This window comes from Stegastes partitus, unplaced genomic scaffold, assembly GCF_000690725.1.
Source record: "Stegastes partitus isolate 25-593 unplaced genomic scaffold, Stegastes_partitus-1.0.2 Scaffold11, whole genome shotgun sequence".
NCBI lineage: Eukaryota > Metazoa > Chordata > Actinopteri > Pomacentridae > Stegastes > Stegastes partitus.
In genome coordinates, this window is record NW_007577742.1 from 651,745 (window position 1) to 673,473 (window position 21,729).

Consider the following 21,729-nt stretch of genomic DNA (forward strand, 5'->3'; position numbering starts at 1 on the left):
GACAACACAATCCCGTTTCCCAAAAAGTCTGCCAACTTTACCGAGAGCTTCAGGAAGAGTGGGACAACACTGTACGAGCAGCATCAACACATTCATTAACTCTGTGTGTCACAGATGTGTGACTCATTACTGACTTGACTTCTAGTCTATGACTCCACTCTTTTTCTGCTCATTCCCAGTATAGTACGTACATGGTTGTTTCGTGACGTCCATTCTGTTGTAGAAATGCCACGTGATGGAACAACAAATACGTATTCCCCTATGTTAAAAAGAAACAGACACAATTTCATAAAATATTACGAGTTTCTCTTTTCACTCAGTATACATCAAAGCTCACAACTAATGACAATCAAATGTGATTGATATACATCTTCATTTTCCCTCAGTCACTTATTCTTGGTTACTCTTTCACCCAAACAGCTGGCAAAGAAACAAACAAACAAACTTTATTTTGTTGCCTTTTTTTAATGAATGAAACATTTTAACTTTGGTCAACATGTAAAACTGTTAGACAAGGGCAGAAAAGTCTCAGTGACAAACTTTCTTCCAAGAAAAACTTGACTTGGCCTTGTCAGATTCCAAGGTTAAAGATTTTCAGACGCTCTCTCCAGCACGGTTCGTTTTGCGTTTGAAGGTTACCCGTCCAGAATCATTTGCTGGCCATGAGGCTGTAGATACATGAGTTAACAGCGAGAAAAGTCAGTGTTCAAAATATTACTTTAATTTTTTATTTTTTTTTTTTGCATACACATGAACCCCAATTTATTATTTTTTAGAAATTGTTTCCAAAGTACATTTGCCCCAATGCACGTTTCAAATAAACACCCAAACCGTGCCCAAACACCTCTTGCTTTGACTGCTGCTTTACAAAGTAAACATCTGGCCTCGGAGACCAAGATTCAAAGAAAAAAAAATAAAAATAACAAAAAGCACTGTTCATAAAGTATCAATAGAACCACTTGAACCAGAAGGTACAAAGCATGATGTCCTTGAAATAATTTCAAATAATTTGTGGCAGAAGATAAAAAGGTTTAGATCCTTGTGGCTGAGCTAAATTACTAAGTGCTCACTGACTGTACAGTATGCTCTGTCTGTCCTTAAGTGCTTTCTTCCATTTATAGCACAATACATGAAAAAAAAAGAAGAAAAGAAATGGCAACAGGTCAAACAAAGCAAAAAAAAAAAAAAAAAGAAAAGAAAAAAAACAAAATCATCTCCCACAAAATTCTGCCTGTCCGGTTTTTCTGCAGCTCTGACTTGAGTTATTCTTGACAAACAGGTACAAAGACTGAGGCAAAGGAAGGGGTCGCACCAACCCCAGAAATACAGAAAATTCTTCCAAAAAAAAAAAAAAAAAAACAATTGTCAAAAACAGTGATTAACAAGATGAAGGGAACTGAACGCCCGAGCCACTGTTCAGCTTACTTTCACCGAACGTCAACGCTGGTTTGTGTAATGACAACATGATCAGGGGAGGAACAAGGAAACGGTAGACTGCAGGCATGCCCAGTTTAAGGGAAACACGCTGAAGCAGAAAACAGGGTGTAAGAACCAGTAAACACCCCTGTATCCTCCTCCTCTTGCTGCTCTTCTTCTTGTGGATTAGTTCTTGATCATCCCTCCATCTCCTTCACTTACAAAACGCTTCCGCCCTCTGGTGGAGAAAGTGAAGTTTGAGCCAGTTAGAAGAGCAACAATACTAAAGAATTAAGTTGGTTATATTACATGTTTTCTTATGGTCAACAAATCATGTCAAAAAAAAAAAAAAGACCAAAACCAGCAATGAATTTATCTTACCAACTAGTATTCCTTGTGAAATCAAAGCCAAAGCTTAATCATCTGAGACTAAGTTTGAGATCTTAATTGTTGTCTAAAAACTACTAATAACATGACTGGACCACTCGGTTGCAGTAGGTGATGTTTTTCTGCACCACTATGAAAATGGGCAGCGTCGCTATGAAATTACTGAGACGTCTTTAAAAAATTAACCCTCTGACCCGGAGCAGTTTTTTTTGGGAGTTATTTTGTTCCAGTCGCATTTTCACTAACGGTGGGCTCATTTTAAACTGCAATAAAAAGTCCTGCCTCTCTGTGGAAACAGCACAACCATGACTCGAAGTAGAGACCCCAAAAATGTCAGAATAACAAAGCTATAATTCTATAAATCATAAACAAGGAAAAGGTCACATGATTAATTCAAAAACTTCTGTAAATGTGAAAATCCCACAGTTCTTCCCGCTTTTAAAGTTTCTTGCTACAATAAATGATGTCGTTTTGGTGATTTAAAAAAAATATTGTGCCTTTTAATCCTGCTGGGTTCTGAGGGTAAAGAATATATTTCAAACCTATTTTTACTCAGTACAAGTGCTTGTAGCTGAGAACTAGGAAAGTCAGATAATATTAATAAACAGATCATTGGTTTTCATGAAATTTTTGACAATATGAAAGCGGGAGTCTGAACGACTTAATTAGAAAATATAAAAAGGAAGTGCTAACTAGCTTCACAACTAACCTGGATGGACAGGCATCCCTAAGCTGTTTGGTGATGACAGACTCCTGGTAGCAGAGATCCACAAAGGTCTCCATGATGGAGTGGGCATGTGGCACATCAAGGCTGATTTCAGGGAGTTCATCGTAGACTCGTTGAAAACCCTGCACAGAAAACAGTGTATAAATATGAATATAAGGCATTATGACAAGGTTAAACGCTGTTAAAAAAAAAAAAACAATAAAAAAACGCACAATCAAAAATATTTAAAAGTAAAGCTAGAACATAAAAAAGGGCTAACCCTGTTCATCTGATCCACAGTGATGAGGCCTGTTTTCCAGAAGGACTGCAGAAGCTTTATCATCATATGACTGGCGGTGTCCCCTTTCGACTCCAGCACCATCACTACAGCCTGCAAAACAACAGTGATGCACAACATGATGTACGAGACTGACAAACGCGCTGCACCGAGTGCCATAATCCAATTAACAAGTGAATTGTGAGCAGAAATTAGGTCAGTAATGATCAAACATGTTCTTTTCCAGGACAGTGTTAAAATAGTTTACCTCATACCTGAATGACAGAAGAATCTTAATTTAAAAAAGGCAACTGCTCATCAAACCCAGCTCCCCTAAGACGTGGCATCCCCCAAGGTTCTATCTCAGGATCTCTTATATTTTGTCTTTACATGCTGCTGCTTGAGTACATCCTTAATAACCCACAGCATTTCATATGAGAGATGATGTGAGATTATATTTGGTGTTCCCAGCTCTTTTAATTGTCTGGACAAAGTGCTTCTGTGCAAAAAGCAGAACTATCCCCAAACTGTACACAACTTGTTGCAGAAACTTCCTGCATACGAGGTTTAATCTTATCCGACAACAGTTAGTTCAGAGCTGAGAGGATCTTAACTTGAGCCTACATTTTTGTTATTTGTCCTTAATGGTTTGGCTTCACAATATATTTTGGGTATGCTACTTTTTCAGTTACCACACCCAGCCTCTGAAACAGTCTTCTGTTCCAAATTAAATCCTCTTCAACTAATGGCAATTTCAAATCAAAATGAACGAGCCAGTTTTTGAACTGGCTTTTGGGCTTTTCTGCCCTTGTCACGTCCACTCTTAGTTTCTTTTTATTGCCATACTCTTTTGCATTGTCGGCAGATTTGACTCAGTTTCCTCTTTTGTTTGTATAGTTGTACCTCTTTTTCAGTCTAGTCAGTGTGCTTTACTTTGACCATCGTGTCATATGGTTGTCTTTACATTGTCTTTATACCTGAGTTTTCTTCCATGCATTTATATACACTATTGTATTCCTCATCTTTCCACTACTACCAATATTGTTGCTCGTAGCAAATCTGAATTTTCGGGTTTTCAGAGTATAATTTTGTATTTACCTTAATTTGTAACCTAGTCAGGCAACTGGGTTGAGTACATCATGCTGTGGGGTCGGAACCTTAATATTTAAATAAGTCTGCTAAATTATATAATATTGATATTATAGCGTCTTAACCTTAATTTTTTACCTTGTTGTATAAATCTGTTATGCCAATCTTATTTCTCTACTGAAACCACATCGAATCAACTTCTGTTTGAAAATGTGCTGTAAAAACGGTGACTTTTCAGAGGCATCTCAGCAGAACGTTGCACCACATGGTGGCAGTGTTTCCACCTTTACAGGAGGCAATTACCATCAGACATTTTCAAAACATGGGACTCAACAAGGCGCAGGCGGGACTGACAACATCACTTTGCTTATCTCACCAAATTTGGCAACATTAGCTTTGCTTTTTCGTTCACAGCTATCTTTAAATAATATAAACTGAATAAGACATTTTGGCATGTGCTGGTAAATTCACTTTGATTCCACTTTGAAGTCAGAGTACAAATCCAAACGGCAAAAATGTAAAACTGTCTGGATACTTTTTGAAAGTGTAGCAGCTGCATCAAAGTGCAAAACACACTGTGTACCAAACTCTTGGCAGAATAGCAAAAAGTCACATTAGCCAACATAGAACAACAAGTGCACAGATGTGTTACTGCTGTCGCACAATTGATCGCTTTATGTGCGACTGAACACAAGTGTGTGTGTGTTTAGTTGCACGTGATAGGCAAAAACCCTGAATGTATTTTTGACTTTTAGCCACTGCAGTTTCAACTGCAACATGTTTACCCCTAATCTAATCTAAAAAATCTGCTGTCCAAGAATGTGTGCGTTAAATGTGTGTACGTTAGAAATTTGATAACCAATTATCTGTTTATATATTTACACAAGTACGCATTTAGGATTGATTGATTTGGAGTGAGCTTCACGAATACATGCACTGCAAAAAAGAGAAAATCCCTGCCAAACACACAATGTCCTTGGCAGTAGACAGAAATGACAGTCACGGAGGAGATTTCTTTTTTTTTTTTTTTCTTCTTCTTCTAGTTTTGCTCTTCAGTTAACTTAAGTAGACACCAGGGACAGAAACACTTCAAAAGGTTCCATTTGTAGATTTCAAATGTAATCCAGTTGTTACAATGCGTGAAGGAATCCAAGAGAAATATTCCATTTAGCGTGAAACTATCTGCTAATTTGGTTTATATAAATACAGGCTGACGTAAGATCAAGTCTTTAGTACCTCGTAGACCAGCTCGTGGTGGAAGTGAGGGACTTCCAGGTCCCGCAGACAGCGCTCCGCCTCCGACACGTCTCCTGATATCAGGTACTCTTTGAGCAGAAGGTTCATCTGGAACAAACACACAAACCATCAGGTTACCAGTGTGTGCAAAGTGCATCAAACACAGCTGGAAACTGCACGGCTGCAAACATCTGCTAGCACAGGAAGTACCAACAGACACAGAGTCTCTCATGCTACACACTACATAAGAAGGTATTGATCTCCATTTGACATGTGAATTTGTGGAGGTCAGTGAACCATGTATTCATAAATGAAAGACATTTTGCCAAAACAATATTCAACCTAATTCAGACGATATGTATGAGGTTTATTATCCTGCATAATCAATAATATGAAAATGTCGCTCCAGCAGTTCAAGAGACAGAATCCTTCAACTTCCCAGAAGAGCTTCTACCTTGAAACAAATTGTGGAAACTACTGAGTTCCATTAACAGCAGCATAACAGCATCGGTGCCCAGTAAAGGTAGAAATGTTGTGAATTAATCTATGAGTAAGAAGACCTTTTTTGTTCAGTAGGAAAAGAAGTCAGAGGATTGAGTGAAAAAAAAAATACTTTGGAAGTTGAGAATGTGCTGAATTTATCCTGCAACACTAAGATGAATTTTGTTGTTGCCACCTGTGTTTCTCTGCTTTTATCTGGAGCAAACCTGTACTCCCTCCAAATGACCCTGGATATTGCGAAATTCCAGCAGCTGGACGGAGCTGAACCGAGGGCTCAATAATACCTAAAAATCTCTGAAGTATTTTAATTTAGCTATATTACTTCAGCAATAACCTGACTTCCTTGGGAAAAAAAATCTGCCATACATGTCTGATGTCCCCGATAAGTCAGTTTGGGGCCGTTGCTTGAATCCTTTTCATTTGTTAGTAGGCTTGGTTATGTCACTCTCACTGCTAATCAGCATGTACATCAACAAACGCTGTTTTAGTTAAACCTATTTATGGAACAATTAGTCATACCGCTTGAGATCTGAGGAGAGCGTGATCGATGCAAGATGCTCAAAAACGCTCGGAGAGAAATATGCTTCTGAATGAACTGTGAGGTTCACTGAGCTGAACTGATGTGTGGTCGTCTGAGCATCGAGAGAAACGTGACGGGAGAGAAGTGTAACGTGGACAAGCAGGAAAGCGGCGAAGAGAAGTGAAAACAGAGAGCGAATGAGGCCTCGCACCTCCTCCAGGCCAGTACACCTTGCCTCAGGCAGCAACTACCAGGCAGGAAATCAAAAATGGACAGGAGCGTCAGCAGGTCTGAGGCCGACACAAAGCACAGTGGCTGGGGGATCACCCATCTCTCATTTCCAAGCGTGCACACAGTCATTTAAATCGTTACATAACTTACAATTTGAAATACACAAAGATGCGCACTTCAAACTCCTACGCCCACATTCAAACACACACAGACACAATCCACAAAATCTAAAAACAATAATTGTAAAACAGACAAAGCCAAGAAACAGAGGGAGCGAAAGAGAAGCAGTGTGTCGCCTGTATTTCAGTTTAAGTCCTGGGTGTGTGTTCGTGTCGGTCCCTCTTGTGCCTTCGTTTTTGCGTTTCCCACTCCTCGGGGGAGAAAAATGCTGTGCTGACACAGCAAAATAGCAGAGGGCTGGCCTGCAGCTCGCTACCCAGCATGGATTTTTGCCGTCTGTTTACATTTATAATGTTAACAGAGACGCAGATCTTGTTACATTCTGACCTCAGGTGTAAAGGGTTACCTGTGAAATCAATTTGAGCGCTGAAACAAGCAAGTGACCTATCAGGTTCTGTTTACGGTTTTCAATTGAATATTCTACCCTTTTGTTGTGAGCTTTACCTCTTTGATAAGATGTTTAACGGGTCTCAGACCTCCACCGACACCCCACACATTGTCTAGACGGACCATCTCCCTCTTCATGGTCAGCAGCACTGCAGCACGGTCTAAAGCCACTCTGGAAAAACAAAAGATCGAGATGAAAAAAAAAAAAGAAGAACAAACTCACAATTTCAACGTGTTTTTAAAAAAGAAAAAAAAGGTGTTTCATCTTAACCCACCTGGCATGGTCACAGTCCACTTTGCCCTTGTAACAGTCCAGGAAAGACATGGGGAGGACGTGGTCCGCTATGGCTCTTGCTATAAACTGACCTAACATCTGAGAAAGACAAGAAAAAATATTTAAAACGTGAACACATCCCCCACATCGTATGTGTAAGTCCAATGTGTTATAGATGACAGATATAGTGCAACTGAACTACTACACAGTTGAATATTTTCATTAAAAAACACTCGAGCACTGCGACAGCGACATGCAAAGTGCGTTTTCCCCTAAATTATTTTCTACTACCCCACAGTCCTTAAATCTTTGTTATCAGCTTAGACTGAGGACAGAACCAAGATCCCAAAGATGATTTGGATTTTCCCACCGATTTCCACAACTGGATGAACCACTCAGCTTTTGAGGAAAACATAAGAGACACTGTGCTTCTCAAATAGTACAAAAGTTATCTTTTGCTTCATGAGTGTGGAAGTTACTTGGTGTTCAAAGCTCAAACTGTGTTTGATTTAAGTTTATATGAGGTAAACAATCTTGAATGTACATTGTGCCATATTTAATATTTCTATTTAATCATGTAGGCGTGTTAACGTAATGCCTTTCCACCCTCCTCGGTACACAATGACCCTCTCTGACTTTACCTGTGGAGCCTCCGGTGTGTCCAGTATGAGGTCTGGAAGCTCTTTGAGCATCTTGTCGAAAGCGCGGGCCATGTCGCTTTGTGACAGCAGCTTCCCCGACAGGTCAGACAGCAGTCGAGAGGTGAGCTCTCTGTGGCTGGCCTTGCCTTCGAGGGACAAGGACACGGCTAAAGAGGAGAACTCGTACCTATGTGGACCCAAGTTTAAGCCCTTCAGCAACATCTGACAGAGAGACGAGAAATCTAAAATTAAACATCAGTCTGAATGAGTGTCGACATGCAGTTAACACTGTAGCTGAAGTTTAAACCACTACAGTTGTCCTTAAATGTATTTATACCGTCCCATGAAAGAAGGAAAAAAAAACCATCTGTCACTGAAATAAGTTGAAATTGACAAAAGTAAAAATACATTTTAAGAAAATTATGACATTGCTTTTGAATTGTGGTTTAACAGAAATAAATAATAAAAAAACCTTGTTGAACAACCCTTTGAGCCAATCACTGCAATCAAGTGTTTTCTGTAACTCTCAATCAGACTTCTGCACCTGTTGACAGGTATTCTGATTTCGTCCCACTGCTCTAATTTGTCCGGGACAATTTTTTGTTTTTGTTTTAAATTACTTTCAGCCCCAGTTCAAAAGCAATGTCTCATTTCACAAAAATATAATTTAGTAATTTTTTATTTATTATTACTTTTTTCAGTTTCTAGTTATTTGAGTGACTATTGTGAATTTTGCCTTTTCTTTAATGAAAGGGTATGAATACATTTGAGGACGACTGTATCCAGTCCAACCAGTGCTGCCACTGATCTGATGATCTGTTGGCATCAGCTCCCTATTGTTTGCTTTGTTATCCATCTTATTTTACTCTCTCAACCTGCTTATTCATAAACCAGCATAAACTCAATTAAAGCAAGAAAAAAAAAAAGGTGGATTTTAAATACTTTACCTCGACCTCTTTTGTGTCTCCATGTTCGAAGTACTCCTGTACAATAGGGTTGACCATTTTTTCTAGCTCTTTCTCGTCTACTTCTGGTACAACTGTTGCATAAACCGTGTCCCCCTGTGCAAAACACAGACACATTATCAGTCAAAAAAAATCCTTTTATATACACAACACAGCCCGACAACATGGATGCACAATCATTACTGCAGGTTTTCCAGTTTGACGTGCAATGTGCCTGACACGTTTCAGTCCTTAGCATTTCTCATCATCTTCCTTTCACTGTTATAAGTTGAAATTTAAACACTGGTAACTGATGTCATGAGGATAATCATTAAAAACAACAGCAAGCTTAAACATCTACTGCCAACTTCTTATCAAATAAAAAAGATCAGATTTTTATCACTGGGATTTCCTTAAAAAGGAAGGTGTTATTTGTCCATGTTCTGTCCCTCTGTAGTTCAATCCAACAACTTCTCTCTTTCGCTTTGGTGTTTGCATTCATGAATGCCAAGAACATCAGTAAAAACCAGTCCAACAAACTTTTCAGGTCAGGTTTTGCATGACCTGGAGAACAATAGTACGCATTGACAGAATAGCAATCCTACTGCAGACCGAATAAATAAAACTGTAGCTGGAGCAGAATTAAAAGCTGGCTCCTCATTTTAGTGTCCTGTAAAAATTAGAGTGCATGTAACAGCACCAAAGTAAGAGTATAAAGAAGGATTATTGCCTAAAGTTCAACATGTTGATTCACTTTCCTGTTTTCTTCTTATGTTACACAAGTAAGTGTTGACTCTAGAATGGTAGAAAATCAATTTATGGCCAAGTACAGGCAAAGCGATGACCTGCGCCGAACATTTCTGCGAGCGCAGAAGGAAAGGAAGCGTCAATGCGTGTTATATTTCCCATTTTAGGGCTACTCATTTTAACATTCTGTCATTTTCCCCAGGGACAGGATGACCTGTGCCATTCACAAATCTTTCATCAGGTGATCCACTCAGTGTGATTCAAAGGCCACAGTCTGAACACGTCCCGGCTACTTTTCTGTGCCATTTTGTCCCAGTTCCCCTTTTAACACCCGACATCTTTCCAACTACCTTCGAGCGAAAGTCAAGGCCAAAATCGCACTGGCTTTTCTGACTCATTCTCAAATTGTTATCAGCCTTTTTTTTTTTACTGACAGAAGCTCCGTTCCCACTCTGCATTCAGTCGTGACCATGACAGGAGACAAACAAACTCGGCCTTCAGCGTCACGTCATGCATTTTCATGATAACAGGGTTAAAGATTCAACGTGCTGTTGATTATGATGGGATGGAGCCACCTGGATTAAACAATCGCAAGAGCAGGCATGTTTTAAATGAGCTCGGCCGAGTCAGGCTAACATTTCGATATAAATCAGTCTAGAATTCCTTAAGAGTGCTGCTATGTCTCTCCTCAGTCAGACGGATAACATGAACCTAAATTGTGAAAATGTGTGGACTGGTGTGAAAAATCTTCTTAGATTTAAATGCATTCAATACCAAAGAATTGATCATTTCATCCATCCATCCATTATCTATACACCGTTTAATCCTCACTAGGATCGCGGGGGGGCTGGAGTCTATCCCAGCTGACTCAGGGTGAAGGCAGGGGACACCCTGGACAGGTCACCAGTCTATCACAGGGCTACACTTAGAGACAGACAACCAAGCACACTCACATTCACACCTACGGACAATTTAGAATCACCAATTAACCTCAGCATGTTTTTGGACCTTGTGGGAGGAAGCCGGAGAACCCGGAGAGAACCCACTCTGCATGGGGAGACTCCACGCAGAAAGATCCCAGGTGTCCTCACTGGGATGCAAACCGGTGACCTTTTTGCTGTGAGGCAATGGTGCTAACCAACTGTGCCACCTTGCAGCCCTTGATCATTTCACAAAAACATAAAAACAATCATTCATGGATGAAGTGTTGAAATTCTGAAGACCCACAAATATCTGGAGTTGACCTTTGTTGGTCTTTGACAGGTTGAACTGTGTGGAGAAACCTGTTTTTAAAATAATAATAAGAATAATAATAAGGCTCTGCAGCATATTTACCATCTAGGTATAAAATTCTTTCACCAGCTTTATCAAACATATTTTAACTTTACTTCAACACTTTACCATCTACTTTACTTTGTTAAAATGACAAGAACCAATACTAAGATGTTAACCTCAGCTCTAAAATTATTGCCAAAACAGAAAGATCCCCATAGTAATCTTAATTATTAAAACTTTTTGTTATTTGCATAATTTAAGTAAATTGTAAAAACATATCAGTCACATGAATGAACTAAGGGCATTTATCACTCTTCAAAATGGATTTAAAATGATCTCCAAATTATTTGAAATAAATTATTCCCCTGTAGAAAAAAAATAAACCAGATACAACTGCTGTAGGTGTATCGACTGCCAATTTGTCCAGACTGCATATTCAGCCCAAGAACAGACCGTTTGATGCAAAAAGAAGTCACCACAAACCTCAATTTCATCATAAGACCTGCAGGTAGCTGTTATATTCATCAAGAAAAAAAACACTGCGCTAACTTGAGCTGCGTAGGAGACGTGCCAGGAGTCAGGATTTGCTGTCCAAAAAGAACATTAACAGCAAGACTGGTTTGCCAACTGAACATACAAGCAAAGAGCAGGCCTTCTGGAATAATGTGCTCTGGACAGATAAATCAAAGATAGAGTTGTTAAGACTCAGTAACAGCTGACATGGCACAGATCAGAGACAACTTTTCAGGAGCTGAACTTTATACCAGCTGTGAATCATGGTGGTGGGAATGTTACAGTTTAGGGTTGTTTTGCTGAATCAAGGACTGGGCAGCTTGCAAGTCATAGATTCATCGATGAATTCTGTGTCGTATCAAGCAGTCCTCAAAGACAATGCGAGGCCATCTGTCTAAAAGTTGAACCATGAGTGGACCTTTCAGAAAGGCAATGATTCCTTAAACCCACGAGCAAATCCATCAAGGAATGGCTCAGGAAGAGAAGAAATTGAGGGTTATGGAATGGCCAGATTTAAATGCTGTGGGGGGAGATGTGAAATGGGTAGCGCATGCAAGAAAACCCTCAAACATCTTGCAACTGAAGGAATTTTGCCGGGAAGAGCAGCCAAACATTTCAGCAGGCCAAAGTCAGAAAGTAGTGTACAATTATGCAAAATAACTGAAGGAAGCCATTTCTGCTGAAGGGGCCAACACTAACTTCTGAGACCAACACTGTACGCAGTCTTCCACTGAAGAATATTACATCTATTGATATATGAGTTGAATAACTGATTGAAGGAGCTAATTTTCCTTGTGTATATGTAGACACTGTATCCAAGAGGATCCAATATTTGGTTGTCCAAATATATGAAAAAGAGAACAATGTTTCTGCACTTTTCTTTTTAAACACATGACTGTGTGCACTACTGTGATGTTGCAACTATGGTCTTTCCAATTGTACAAACCCTTGTGTGTAACTATTTGTAAAGGTGCATTTTTGGATTGTTTTTAATGTGTGTATATGTGCATTGTTTGCACACTCAATGCCTCACATCAGTAAGTATTTTACAGTGGCTGACAGGGGCAAATGACGTGCATATACACAAACAAGCTGCAAATACATGAATGCGTTGCATGAACAGAAAACACTGCATATCCAGTTGTCACACAATGGAAGTGCCACAGGCCTCTAGGGGCAATAGTGAGCTTTTCACCTGAGAGGCAGACAACAGTGAGCAAGACAAGTGACGTTACTTGAGGGAAAAGCTTTATGAAAAGGTATGTACTCTCTCGTCTTCATGAATAAGCATCAATAATAGAGATAACACAGGGAGACGGTAGTAAAACACCACTTCAGCACCCATATAATCACAGTGACTGAAAAGCTAAAGACTTAAAAACTGCCCCTAGAGGCCTGTGGCACTTCCGCTGTGTGACTGAATATGCAGCGTTTTCTTTTTGCATTTGTTTTCATTCATGCAGCGCGTCTGTATATGCAGCGTTTTCCTGTTGCAGGGCGTTTCTGTTCATGCACCGTATATATGCAGCTCGTTTATGTATATGGACGTCATTTGCCCCCGTCAGCCACTCTAGTATTTTTTTTTAATTTTATAGGTTTTTTTTCGGCCTTTTTGCCTTTATTTGACAGGACAGCAGCGAGTGAGACAGGAAAGTGGGGAGAAGAATGGGGGAAGGACCTGCAGCACATGGCCATGTGCTGAATTCGAACCCATGACCGTTGTGTCGGGGACTATTGCCCCTATACATGAGAGCCATAGCTCAACAACCAGTTGAGCTATGGCAACGGCCCACGACAGTATTTTAAACTGAACTGTAGTTTTGGTATAAGTTCCAAAAAATTACAATTTCCTTTGATCATACAGTACGCTATTAAAAGATATGACAATTTATTACAGGAGAGCAAAACATTGTGAAATTCATTAGAGATTCAAGAGTGTATGCGCTTGTTGTCAGAGTGTGGACAAACATTATCTTGTTCATAGCTCAAAACCTCTTTTATAGTCCCTGTGTTTCATCAGCATGTTGGTTCCACACAAGACATAAAAAAAAAGTGCCAATTCCCCACAGGGCTTTGATCAGTGCGGCTCTTTGGAACAAAAAGCTGCTCCGACAACCATGTTAAACTAACCTCTGCGAGTGAAGCTCATTCACTGGAAAACACTGTTTGTGTGCTGACGCTCGAGTAATGCCAATATCTGGAATTAAAAGACTTCTATGGCACCATAGAAATAATAATTTTTAAAAATCCTTTAATAAACGTGTCAAAACTATTTGTCAGTATGTCTGCCACTATTACAATAATACAATTCTCCAAAGTAAAGATGTGCCACATTCACATTTTTATCGAAGTTGAGACCCAACTTTTCAAACCAAACTTGCATATTTCTGTATTTTCAGTCCAAAACATAAAGACAGACTCACCTGGGCAGCTTCATCATAGTTGGGGTCCCGAGCGTCAGGTTCCTCATCTTCATAAACCATCCCTGCAGCTCCCCAAACGCCTTTACCACCTGCCCCACCTGAAGACAAACAGCACAAAATACCCATCACCAACACAACTTGTGCAAGAAGTAGTTTGTGCAGTTAATGAATAGCAGGTCACACATTTTCCATCCAAGTAGTTGCTACTGTCAAGAATCAGCAAATACTCCATCCATTCATTATCTATACACCGCTGAATCCTCACAGGGGGCTGGAGTCTATTCCAGCTGACTCAGGGCGAAGGCAGGGGACACCCTGGACAGGTCACCAGTCTATCACAGGGCTACACTTAGAGACAGACAACCAAGCACACTCACATTCACACCTACGGACAATTTAGAATCACCAATTAACCTCAACATGTTTTTGGACTGTGCGGGAGGAAGCCGGAGAACCCGGAGAGAACCCACGCCACATGGAGAGAACATGCAAACTCCACACAGAAAGATCCTGGGTGACCTCACACACGCGAACCGGCGACCTTCTTGCTGTGAGGCAACAGTCCTAACCACCGATCCACCTTGCAGCCAGCAAATACTCACAAATTCTAAACACTAAAAGTTTCATGAGGAGAGGAAATCATTGCTTCTTCTTTTCCAACCTGGATTTTAAAGCTGTAACCTGTATGTTCAATGTTGTTTACACTCATTATAGAAGGAGAACCATCCATCTTCAGTGCACCTCTACAAAACATGACCTTTTAACCTATAAAAACATGCACTGCTCTGTTCTACGTACCTTTTTTGGGCAGTCCTCTTCCTTTGCCTGTCCTGGATTTGCGGTCATTGGTGTTGACTTTGCCTTTCGGACTGTGCGGGTCGCCGCCTGCCACATCTCCCGACTCGGAAATGGAGTCGCTGGTGGAGTTGCGGGACGAGGACTTGCGCAGGCGACGCTTGGCTTTGGCTTTGAGGCGGGCCTCGTGGAGGGCCTTCTCCTGGGGCGTCCAGTTTCCGTTCACCTCGGGGTCGTTCAGCGCGTCTTCGTCGTCACTGTAGGGCCGGGTAGCCTCTGCCAAGTTGGCGTCAAAAGAAAACATCCCTGTGATCAAAGAGTTACGACAGTTGATTTGCTTTGAACAACCTAAGTTGTACTGCGCCAGAAGGGGACAGTCATAAATCCTGCAAGCTATCTCCTCACTCAGGACATCAAATAGCCAAAAGAATGCGGACAACCATGTCAATGCCTTAGGTGTCGGTGCTCGGTTTTTACGGCTTGAGGTTGGCTTTAAAAATTTGTAATCATGGTCAATCATGATGTTTCGACAAACAGTTCAAGGCAATAAAGATGTTTCAAGTTTGTGGCATGAACATAATAATAAAGTTCCAATGCTTTTAAGAAAGTTCTGAAAAGAGAAGAGAATGTTATCGGTTCAGTCACATGTTGGCGTTTTGGCCATGAAGTGTACGTTTTAAACTTTCGCTTTCCTTTTGTGGTGCGACTGATAGAAACATACACTCTGAAAATATAAACCAAGTGGAAAAGGAAATACTAATTGAATTTTGTTCAAACACATGTATCAGTTACAGATTTGTTATTGAAAATACAGTACTAATAATAATAATACAAATAATTTGAAGAAAAATCCTGTCTTCACTTGTGAATCGATTCCAGAAGTAAACACCTGAACAAAGTTAATAACAAAAACTCCACTAAAAAAACAACTTTATGGCACAACTCTGCTAACAAAGCTGAGGCTGACTGCAAGCTTAACAAGGTTAATGCTTTCTGCAAACATGTTTCTGCCAGAGATGTTTATAAAGTCAAGCCAAGTCTTGTGCAATTACTACAGCTCCAGGATTTCGGGTGCACCAAACTGCTCAGGACTACAGCGAGACATTGGCACATATTTATGGTGTAAAGGCTGAGGCTGCTTGGTCTAATTCTACCTGCGTTTCAAACAGTATGGAATATTTAGTGTGTATTCTGCAAACTGCACAATTAACCACACTTCCACTCCAGCAGGTACACCAGCTGTGAGCATGAAAACAATGCGTTGTGACAGCGTGTGCTGCATGTGTCCTACGTGTGTCATGACAGGAATGTTTTTTTGCACAGCAAGGCAAAGGTCACACAACCCCCAAAACATTACACGGGAAGGTGGCACACGTACGTGGTTGTGACGCTTGCCAGTTCTATCAGCAGACATACGGTGGGACAAGTTGGTAATGAGTGAACTACTGTTCTGTGGGTGTGCAGAAATGCTGTGTTAAAGAACCTAATCTCAAACTGCTTCTTGTAAAGAGCAGAAAAAGAGCTGCAGCAAAACAACAAGTGGGACTGGAGCGTTGCTGCAGGCCTGGGAGGAGGGAGTGAAGGGAAACACATGCTGCAGAAATGCTGACACCAGTTTTTTGTTTTTTTTACTCCTCCGTCTTCTCGCGATCTGTGCGCCCCAGCTAGAGTGGACCTTACTACATATGGCATGGTTGGGGCCATGACTGGTCACATGACAGGAGAGAGAGGAGAAAGCAGCAGGAGGAATGTCTGAGGGTGTAATGAATACTCAGATCCCATGTGCGTGGCTCCAAATGGCAGTTTAAGGAGTTATGGCCTCTCAGATTATAGGACACGTAGAAAACATGTGGAGGAGGGGAGAGGGAGGGGGTAACAGCCAAGCCACAGATAAAACTAATAATCTAAAGAGCAAAAACCAAAATAGCTGCAACTTGAGTGGGGATCGTACTTCTATGTTTTACATGACAACTTTAAAAGAAGGTGTTCATGATTTCAAGCATTGAGTTCAGGCAGCTCAACAATGCGAAAAACAAAAGGAAGCACCTCAGAGGAAAAAAAGCAGGTCACCTCCCTGAATTAACCTGTTGCAGTACGAGCAGCACCACACCCTTGGCCTTCAAAAATCTGTAAACAGCAGACCATGTGTCACCTCCTCCTGCGGCTCCTCCTCCTTCCCTAAATGTAGGCCAAGAGGCCTTGCCAGGGCAGTAAATTAGGAACTAACCAATGGCAGCATGCCAAAACATTCAACTGGCCAACTGGAAAAGAGCAAAAAAAAAAAAAAAAGTCAAGGCAGAAAAAGTCAGAGCTCTTTGCCAGGCGTTGCAAAACAATCCTAACAAAAATGCAGCCAAGCCAACTAACTCTTTTAAACACAGTAAAGGACCGTGCGGCTCTGGAAGGAAGGTCGGCGTTTGACTGTGACTGTGCCAGGAGTGTTGTTTAAAGGTTCACCCCACAAACTGCAGCTCTGAACGTCACTGTCACAGTCCCCTAAAGCTGCGTAAACAAACTCACACCGCTGCCTTTAACACTGCACGCCTACCACAGTACACCAGCAGTATCATGATGGTTTTTCATCACCGCCCCCACGGTTTACCAGTTAACACGGAGCCAGATGTGGGCCGGTGAAGGACCTCAGCCCTATATGCTGCGTGGGAGGTTTGAAAGGACAGCAAACCTGAGCGTCAGTGGTATTTAGTCTTCGACATCCATACAGTAGCAGTGTTTATGAATGAGAAGGGGGTCAGTGGAACAGAGTTCCCACATAACTCAGCCTAGTTTTCCAAACTGTAACTGTAAGTCTCCTAGTCTGTAGTATTGACATTTTCAGGAGTGCAACATTTTTATAGCAGCCCTCTACTCCAAAACGCATTTTTTGCAGTGTAAGAGTTTGGCACCAGGAGGTTGTTATTATGTTTATCTGCTGAAAGGAGAGAGAAGGTTTCTCTTTGTTCAATTTAAATCTTGAGTTTAAGACAAACAGGATTTGTGACATTACTAATATGTGTCCAGAAGTTCATAAATTCTTAACTTTAGAATGAGGGAACAGAAACTCAAGTAACTCAAGCTTGGATTTTTTCATCCTCTCTAGAGAGTCTTGACATGTCTTAAAGACGCCCTCAGGTGAGAAAGCAAGTTGTTTTTTTTAAACCTCCATATGGCATTTTTTTATATGATGGAAGACCTATCCTGCATGAAAAAAGTTTTATTTTTTTAGGTTCCTTTACTCTTCTTCTGAATCAGTTTCTAGTTTGAACATGCATGGGTTAATTATTGCAATAGTTCAACTTGCCACCGTGTAGCGTACAGTAGCTTTGCAGTGTTTTAGCAGAATCGTGGGTGAGCTAGTGTGTTTGAGCTGCAGCGAGTGGGAAGTGGGTGGACATGCATCTAAGTCACCTGAAGGCAGGAGGGGGTATTCATGGAAAATCTTCAAAATATGCAACTTTGAGACAAAAAAAATAGCTTTTAAGGCTTTAACCACTAACGGGGGAGGGACATGTGTAGAGGGACCTTTCAAAGCCAGAAGGAGAAATCAGGCGTGTTTTACAAAAGCTTTGGCTAACTCACAAAAAGTTTAAGATTTAGCTTCTGTTTCAGTGTATCTTAACAAATTCAGTGCAACAACCCCAAGGCTGCAAGCAAACGACACACTAAATTAAGTTGTGATGACACCTCTGTGTAAACTGTTGATTATTAGCAGGTGCTGGTGGGTAGTCCACCACACACACAATTAAGGGTTGCACACAAGAAAAGACAGAAACAGTACTTTCAGAAACTTTTGTGCTGTTTTCAATGGAATAAAGGAAAGAAGAAAATGACATAAGTTTGTTGACTTGTGCCAGTTTCTTCTTTCTTTACTCCATGGTCCCACATCAGTTTGTGAAACACAGTGATGCTCTCAATCTCAATTTAACAGTCTTTCTCCGTTAACACAAACATAGATAAACATTAGCAGACACATGTGTGGTGGCCTCTGGGGTCAAATAAGCATCTGCACCATGATAAAGGGGACAAATAGAGAGCAGGCGTCCTGTAAATGGTCCTGCGGTGATTATCTATGACAGGAGAGAAGGGTGTGGATGTCCCTGGGGTTTAACTGTCATTTCATTTAATGAAAGGAGACTTGGGCAGATTTTTTTTAAACTTAAAAACATGTTCCAGGCGCACAGCCTAAACTTGTGTGCATATGATGAATCAGGTTTAAATATACAACTGTAGGAGCGGAGGCTGAGAAACTGGCCACACATGCACCACAAATAAAAAGGTCAAACAGGAAACTATGCTTTAGTTTCTTTTATCCAGGAACACAGAGAGATAAAAATAAACAGCTAAATGGAAACTTTTGCTGAGTGTGCTGTTTCTAACAGCTGCAGAGCAACAACACAGATAGCATGCATTCAGAAGATTAGAGCTACGCAGATAGACAGTCGAGTATCTGATAGCAGGGTTTGTTTGGCTTTTTTTTTTTTCAATAATCAGGGAATCACCTCCACTGGTGCAATGCAAAACGCAGCTTTGCACGGGTTGGGTGATTTGCTTAGTTCCTAAACTGAGGCCCTTAATGCAAACGAATGGTGTGTGCAAACACGTTTTCATGAACATATGTGGGGGTCAACAAAAGAACAGAGGCCAAGACCATAACAGAATGTGTACTCAGCAGGCCGCGAGGAGATCTGGCTTGACATTTATGGCAGGGTTTTTTTTTCCTTTATGCTCTTAACACATTTATTTATCCAAGGAGTTACATAAATGTTCTCACAGGTGGAGCTCTACACAGCCGTAAAATCTGCCCCTATAGGGCGCTTACAGCACAGACTTGCTCTGTGTGGCATAAAAACTTAAGGGAATGTTTGTGGTGAAACATCAAATTGTGTCCAATTTTCACAACTAATTAAACGTGTACTTTTAAGCCAAAAAAAATAATAATCATGATACCTTAAAACAACAAAAGGTTCTAAAGCACCAAATGTCGATGCAAAAGCTGATGCAACAACAACAACAAAAAGTCTATGGGAAAAAAGGAACCTGACAGCCAAGTAAGCAGTTCTGAAGTACACGGAACCTAAGCTCTCAACAAGCTCTGAAGAGTTGAGACTATTTTATCAAACTATTTCCAAGGTCGAGTACATTTACATGGTTATAGATGTGAGGAGGCAAGAAGCTTAAAAGCTTGCTTTTTCGTGAAGAGTCGTGTTTATTTTTTTAAGCAAATAACGGGAGTGTTTTGGCAACGTGCTTGACTAACAATGTAAAACATTTGCATTATGCCACAGTCATTTCATAATGTGTCTGATTAATCTGTATTAAAACAGCAACTATTAGTTGTGATCCAGGACCGAAAAGAAAGTCTTCAGAGCCTGATCATTAGGGCTGATTCATGTTTGATCGAGCTCTGTATGTTCCCCATACTGTTGTGGTGGCTCGGTGCCCAGACTGACCCACAATGCAACAAGGAGCTGGTCCCCCCTTTTTTGTTTTCCAGCCAAGACAATAGACTCTTTGACAGTGTGTGTTACCACCTCATCAAACTGAGGCTGCAGAAGAGTCCATCTGTGTACTGATGCACCAGCTGCTTTTACACTGCCACAACATACCAGCAACATACCATGTGGTGTGTGTCACTGATTCACCTCGGGCCTGTCTGCTGCAGATAGCTTTTACGCATATTAGAAAAAAAGGTATTATGAGTGTGGGGTTCCATGTTTACCACATATGCCTAAGACTGATGCATTAAGACGAGTTTCCAGGGGCTAACAATACGTTTCTTATATAACATTTAAACACACAACAAGGCAGGGATTATGTAAGGCGTTCCGATTGGCTCTTATAGTAGGCTATACATGTCGACGTCATCTCCAGGCTGAGAGAGGACAGCTCGGAACCCAGTGTGCCAGCAGCTCGGCTATTATTCACAGATCTAAAATCATCATCATCATGAGAGAAACGCTGCTGCAAGTCACATTTTAGAGTCTCTATGTGATGAAACGGGGCGATGATTTCTGCAACGCGATCTGATTTTAATGCAGGAACGGTGCTGCGCTGCGGCGTTTTTTGGCGTGCGTAAAAGGTTAGAAAGTGTTGCACGACTATCGGCGACTGAGGAGTCGTGCAAAGACGGATCAAAAAGGTGCTGCAAAGAAGAAGAAGAAAAAAGTGTGAAGTGTGCACACACAAAACATCGACTTGTCAAAGCGGAAGTACGCGCCATGGCCTCGTCCAATCAAAAGCGCGAAAGGGTTAAAAAAAAAAAAGAAAAAAAAAAAAAGCTCAACAACAAACGTTGAAAAACTCTGAAACAAAAGACACACACACACACAAATTGCAAATGGTTTTACCGACCAAAGTGCAAAAGCTGCTCGCGGTAATTCGTGCACGAGGAGACCTCGATGTGTTTGTGTGCGCTTTTGGACGGAGCACATGGTGGAGCATGGCTGGCGCTGCAGCCCATCCCATGCAGGGACAATAGATCGAGCAGAGCTCGGCAGCAAGGCCCCACAGCGATGGCTCCCCCACCGAGAGACTCTGCACCCGGTGTTCAGCACATCACGTCGGGGTTCATTCACTCACCGTCGGCTGGAGCTGCGGTGGACCACGTCTCCACTTCGGTCGCCATGGCTCTCTCTCTTTCGGTTAAAAGCCCTCACGGTGCCCTCTCCTCCTGTCGAGCTGCAACAGATTTCCCCCCCTCCAAAAAAAACTGCAAATCAAATGTGTGCACGGTAACCTCGTTGAATGCAGCAAAGTCTTTTGCACAAATGGCACCAAACGAGAGAAGAGAAACACTCGAGTCCCTCTGTTTTTTTCCTGCACGATCTCTCAGCTGAAAGGAACAAAAAAAAAACAAAAAAACGATGAAACTGAATTACAAAGAGAGCAGAAAAGGCGACAGAGTGAAAAAAAGCAGCAAGTCGCGGTGAGTTTCTCCTCAGAGGAGTTCCAAAAAGACGACTGTGCAGGTGGGGGCGAGTTAACTAGTCGGAGAGCATTTCAGCAGACAGCCTTGCAAGATAAACAAAGTCTGTTTTTAACTTTGCAAGAGCGACCCGAGTGGTGTCACGTGGAGGAAACGCGGATGGGGAGTGGTCAGTCGAGGGGGTGGGGGCTGGTCCTGTCTGACCAATCACAGAGCAGGAAAATATACCTCAATGTTTAGCTGTTTTTTTCTTTTCTTTTATTGC

At 41.2% G+C, this 21,729-nt stretch overlaps 1 protein-coding gene across 2 annotated transcripts; it reads right to left on the minus strand.

The window, feature by feature from the left end:
- Nucleotides 1-445: 445 nt before the first annotated feature.
- pdcd4a (programmed cell death 4a) lies at nucleotides 446-21,561 on the minus strand. Of its 2 annotated transcripts, none has more exons than XM_008287052.1 (11): nucleotides 21,119-21,561; nucleotides 14,546-14,818; nucleotides 13,748-13,845; nucleotides 8,793-8,906; nucleotides 7,846-8,067; nucleotides 7,206-7,303; nucleotides 6,988-7,102; nucleotides 5,112-5,219; nucleotides 2,790-2,900; nucleotides 2,513-2,652; nucleotides 446-1,654 (listed from the first exon to the last, which is right to left on the minus strand). In XM_008287052.1, the coding sequence occupies exons 1-11, from the start codon at nucleotides 21,162-21,164 to the stop codon at nucleotides 1,603-1,605; spliced, it is 1,377 nt and encodes a 458-aa protein (XP_008285274.1). In that variant the 5' UTR covers nucleotides 21,165-21,561; the 3' UTR covers nucleotides 446-1,602. The 2 variants fall into 2 exon arrangements, with proteins under 2 accessions (XP_008285274.1, XP_008285268.1); XM_008287046.1 differs by having other exon boundaries at nucleotides 14,546-14,848.
- Nucleotides 21,562-21,729: the final 168 nt, after the last annotated feature.

What these genes read in the sequence shown, in the direction of transcription:
- pdcd4a (XM_008287046.1), bottom strand. Translation starts at nt 21,164, where the DNA reads ATGGCGACCGAAGTGGAGACGTGGTCCACCGCAGCTCCAGCCGACG. An exon ending in CACCGCAGCTCCAGCCGACG is followed by an intron (nt 14,849 to 21,118) that starts GTGAGTGAATGA and finishes CTTTGATCACAG; the next exon opens with GGATGTTTTCTTTTGACGCC. An exon ending in AAGAGGACTGCCCAAAAAAG is followed by an intron (nt 13,846 to 14,545) that starts GTACGTAGAACA and finishes GTTTGTCTTCAG; the next exon opens with GTGGGGCAGGTGGTAAAGGC.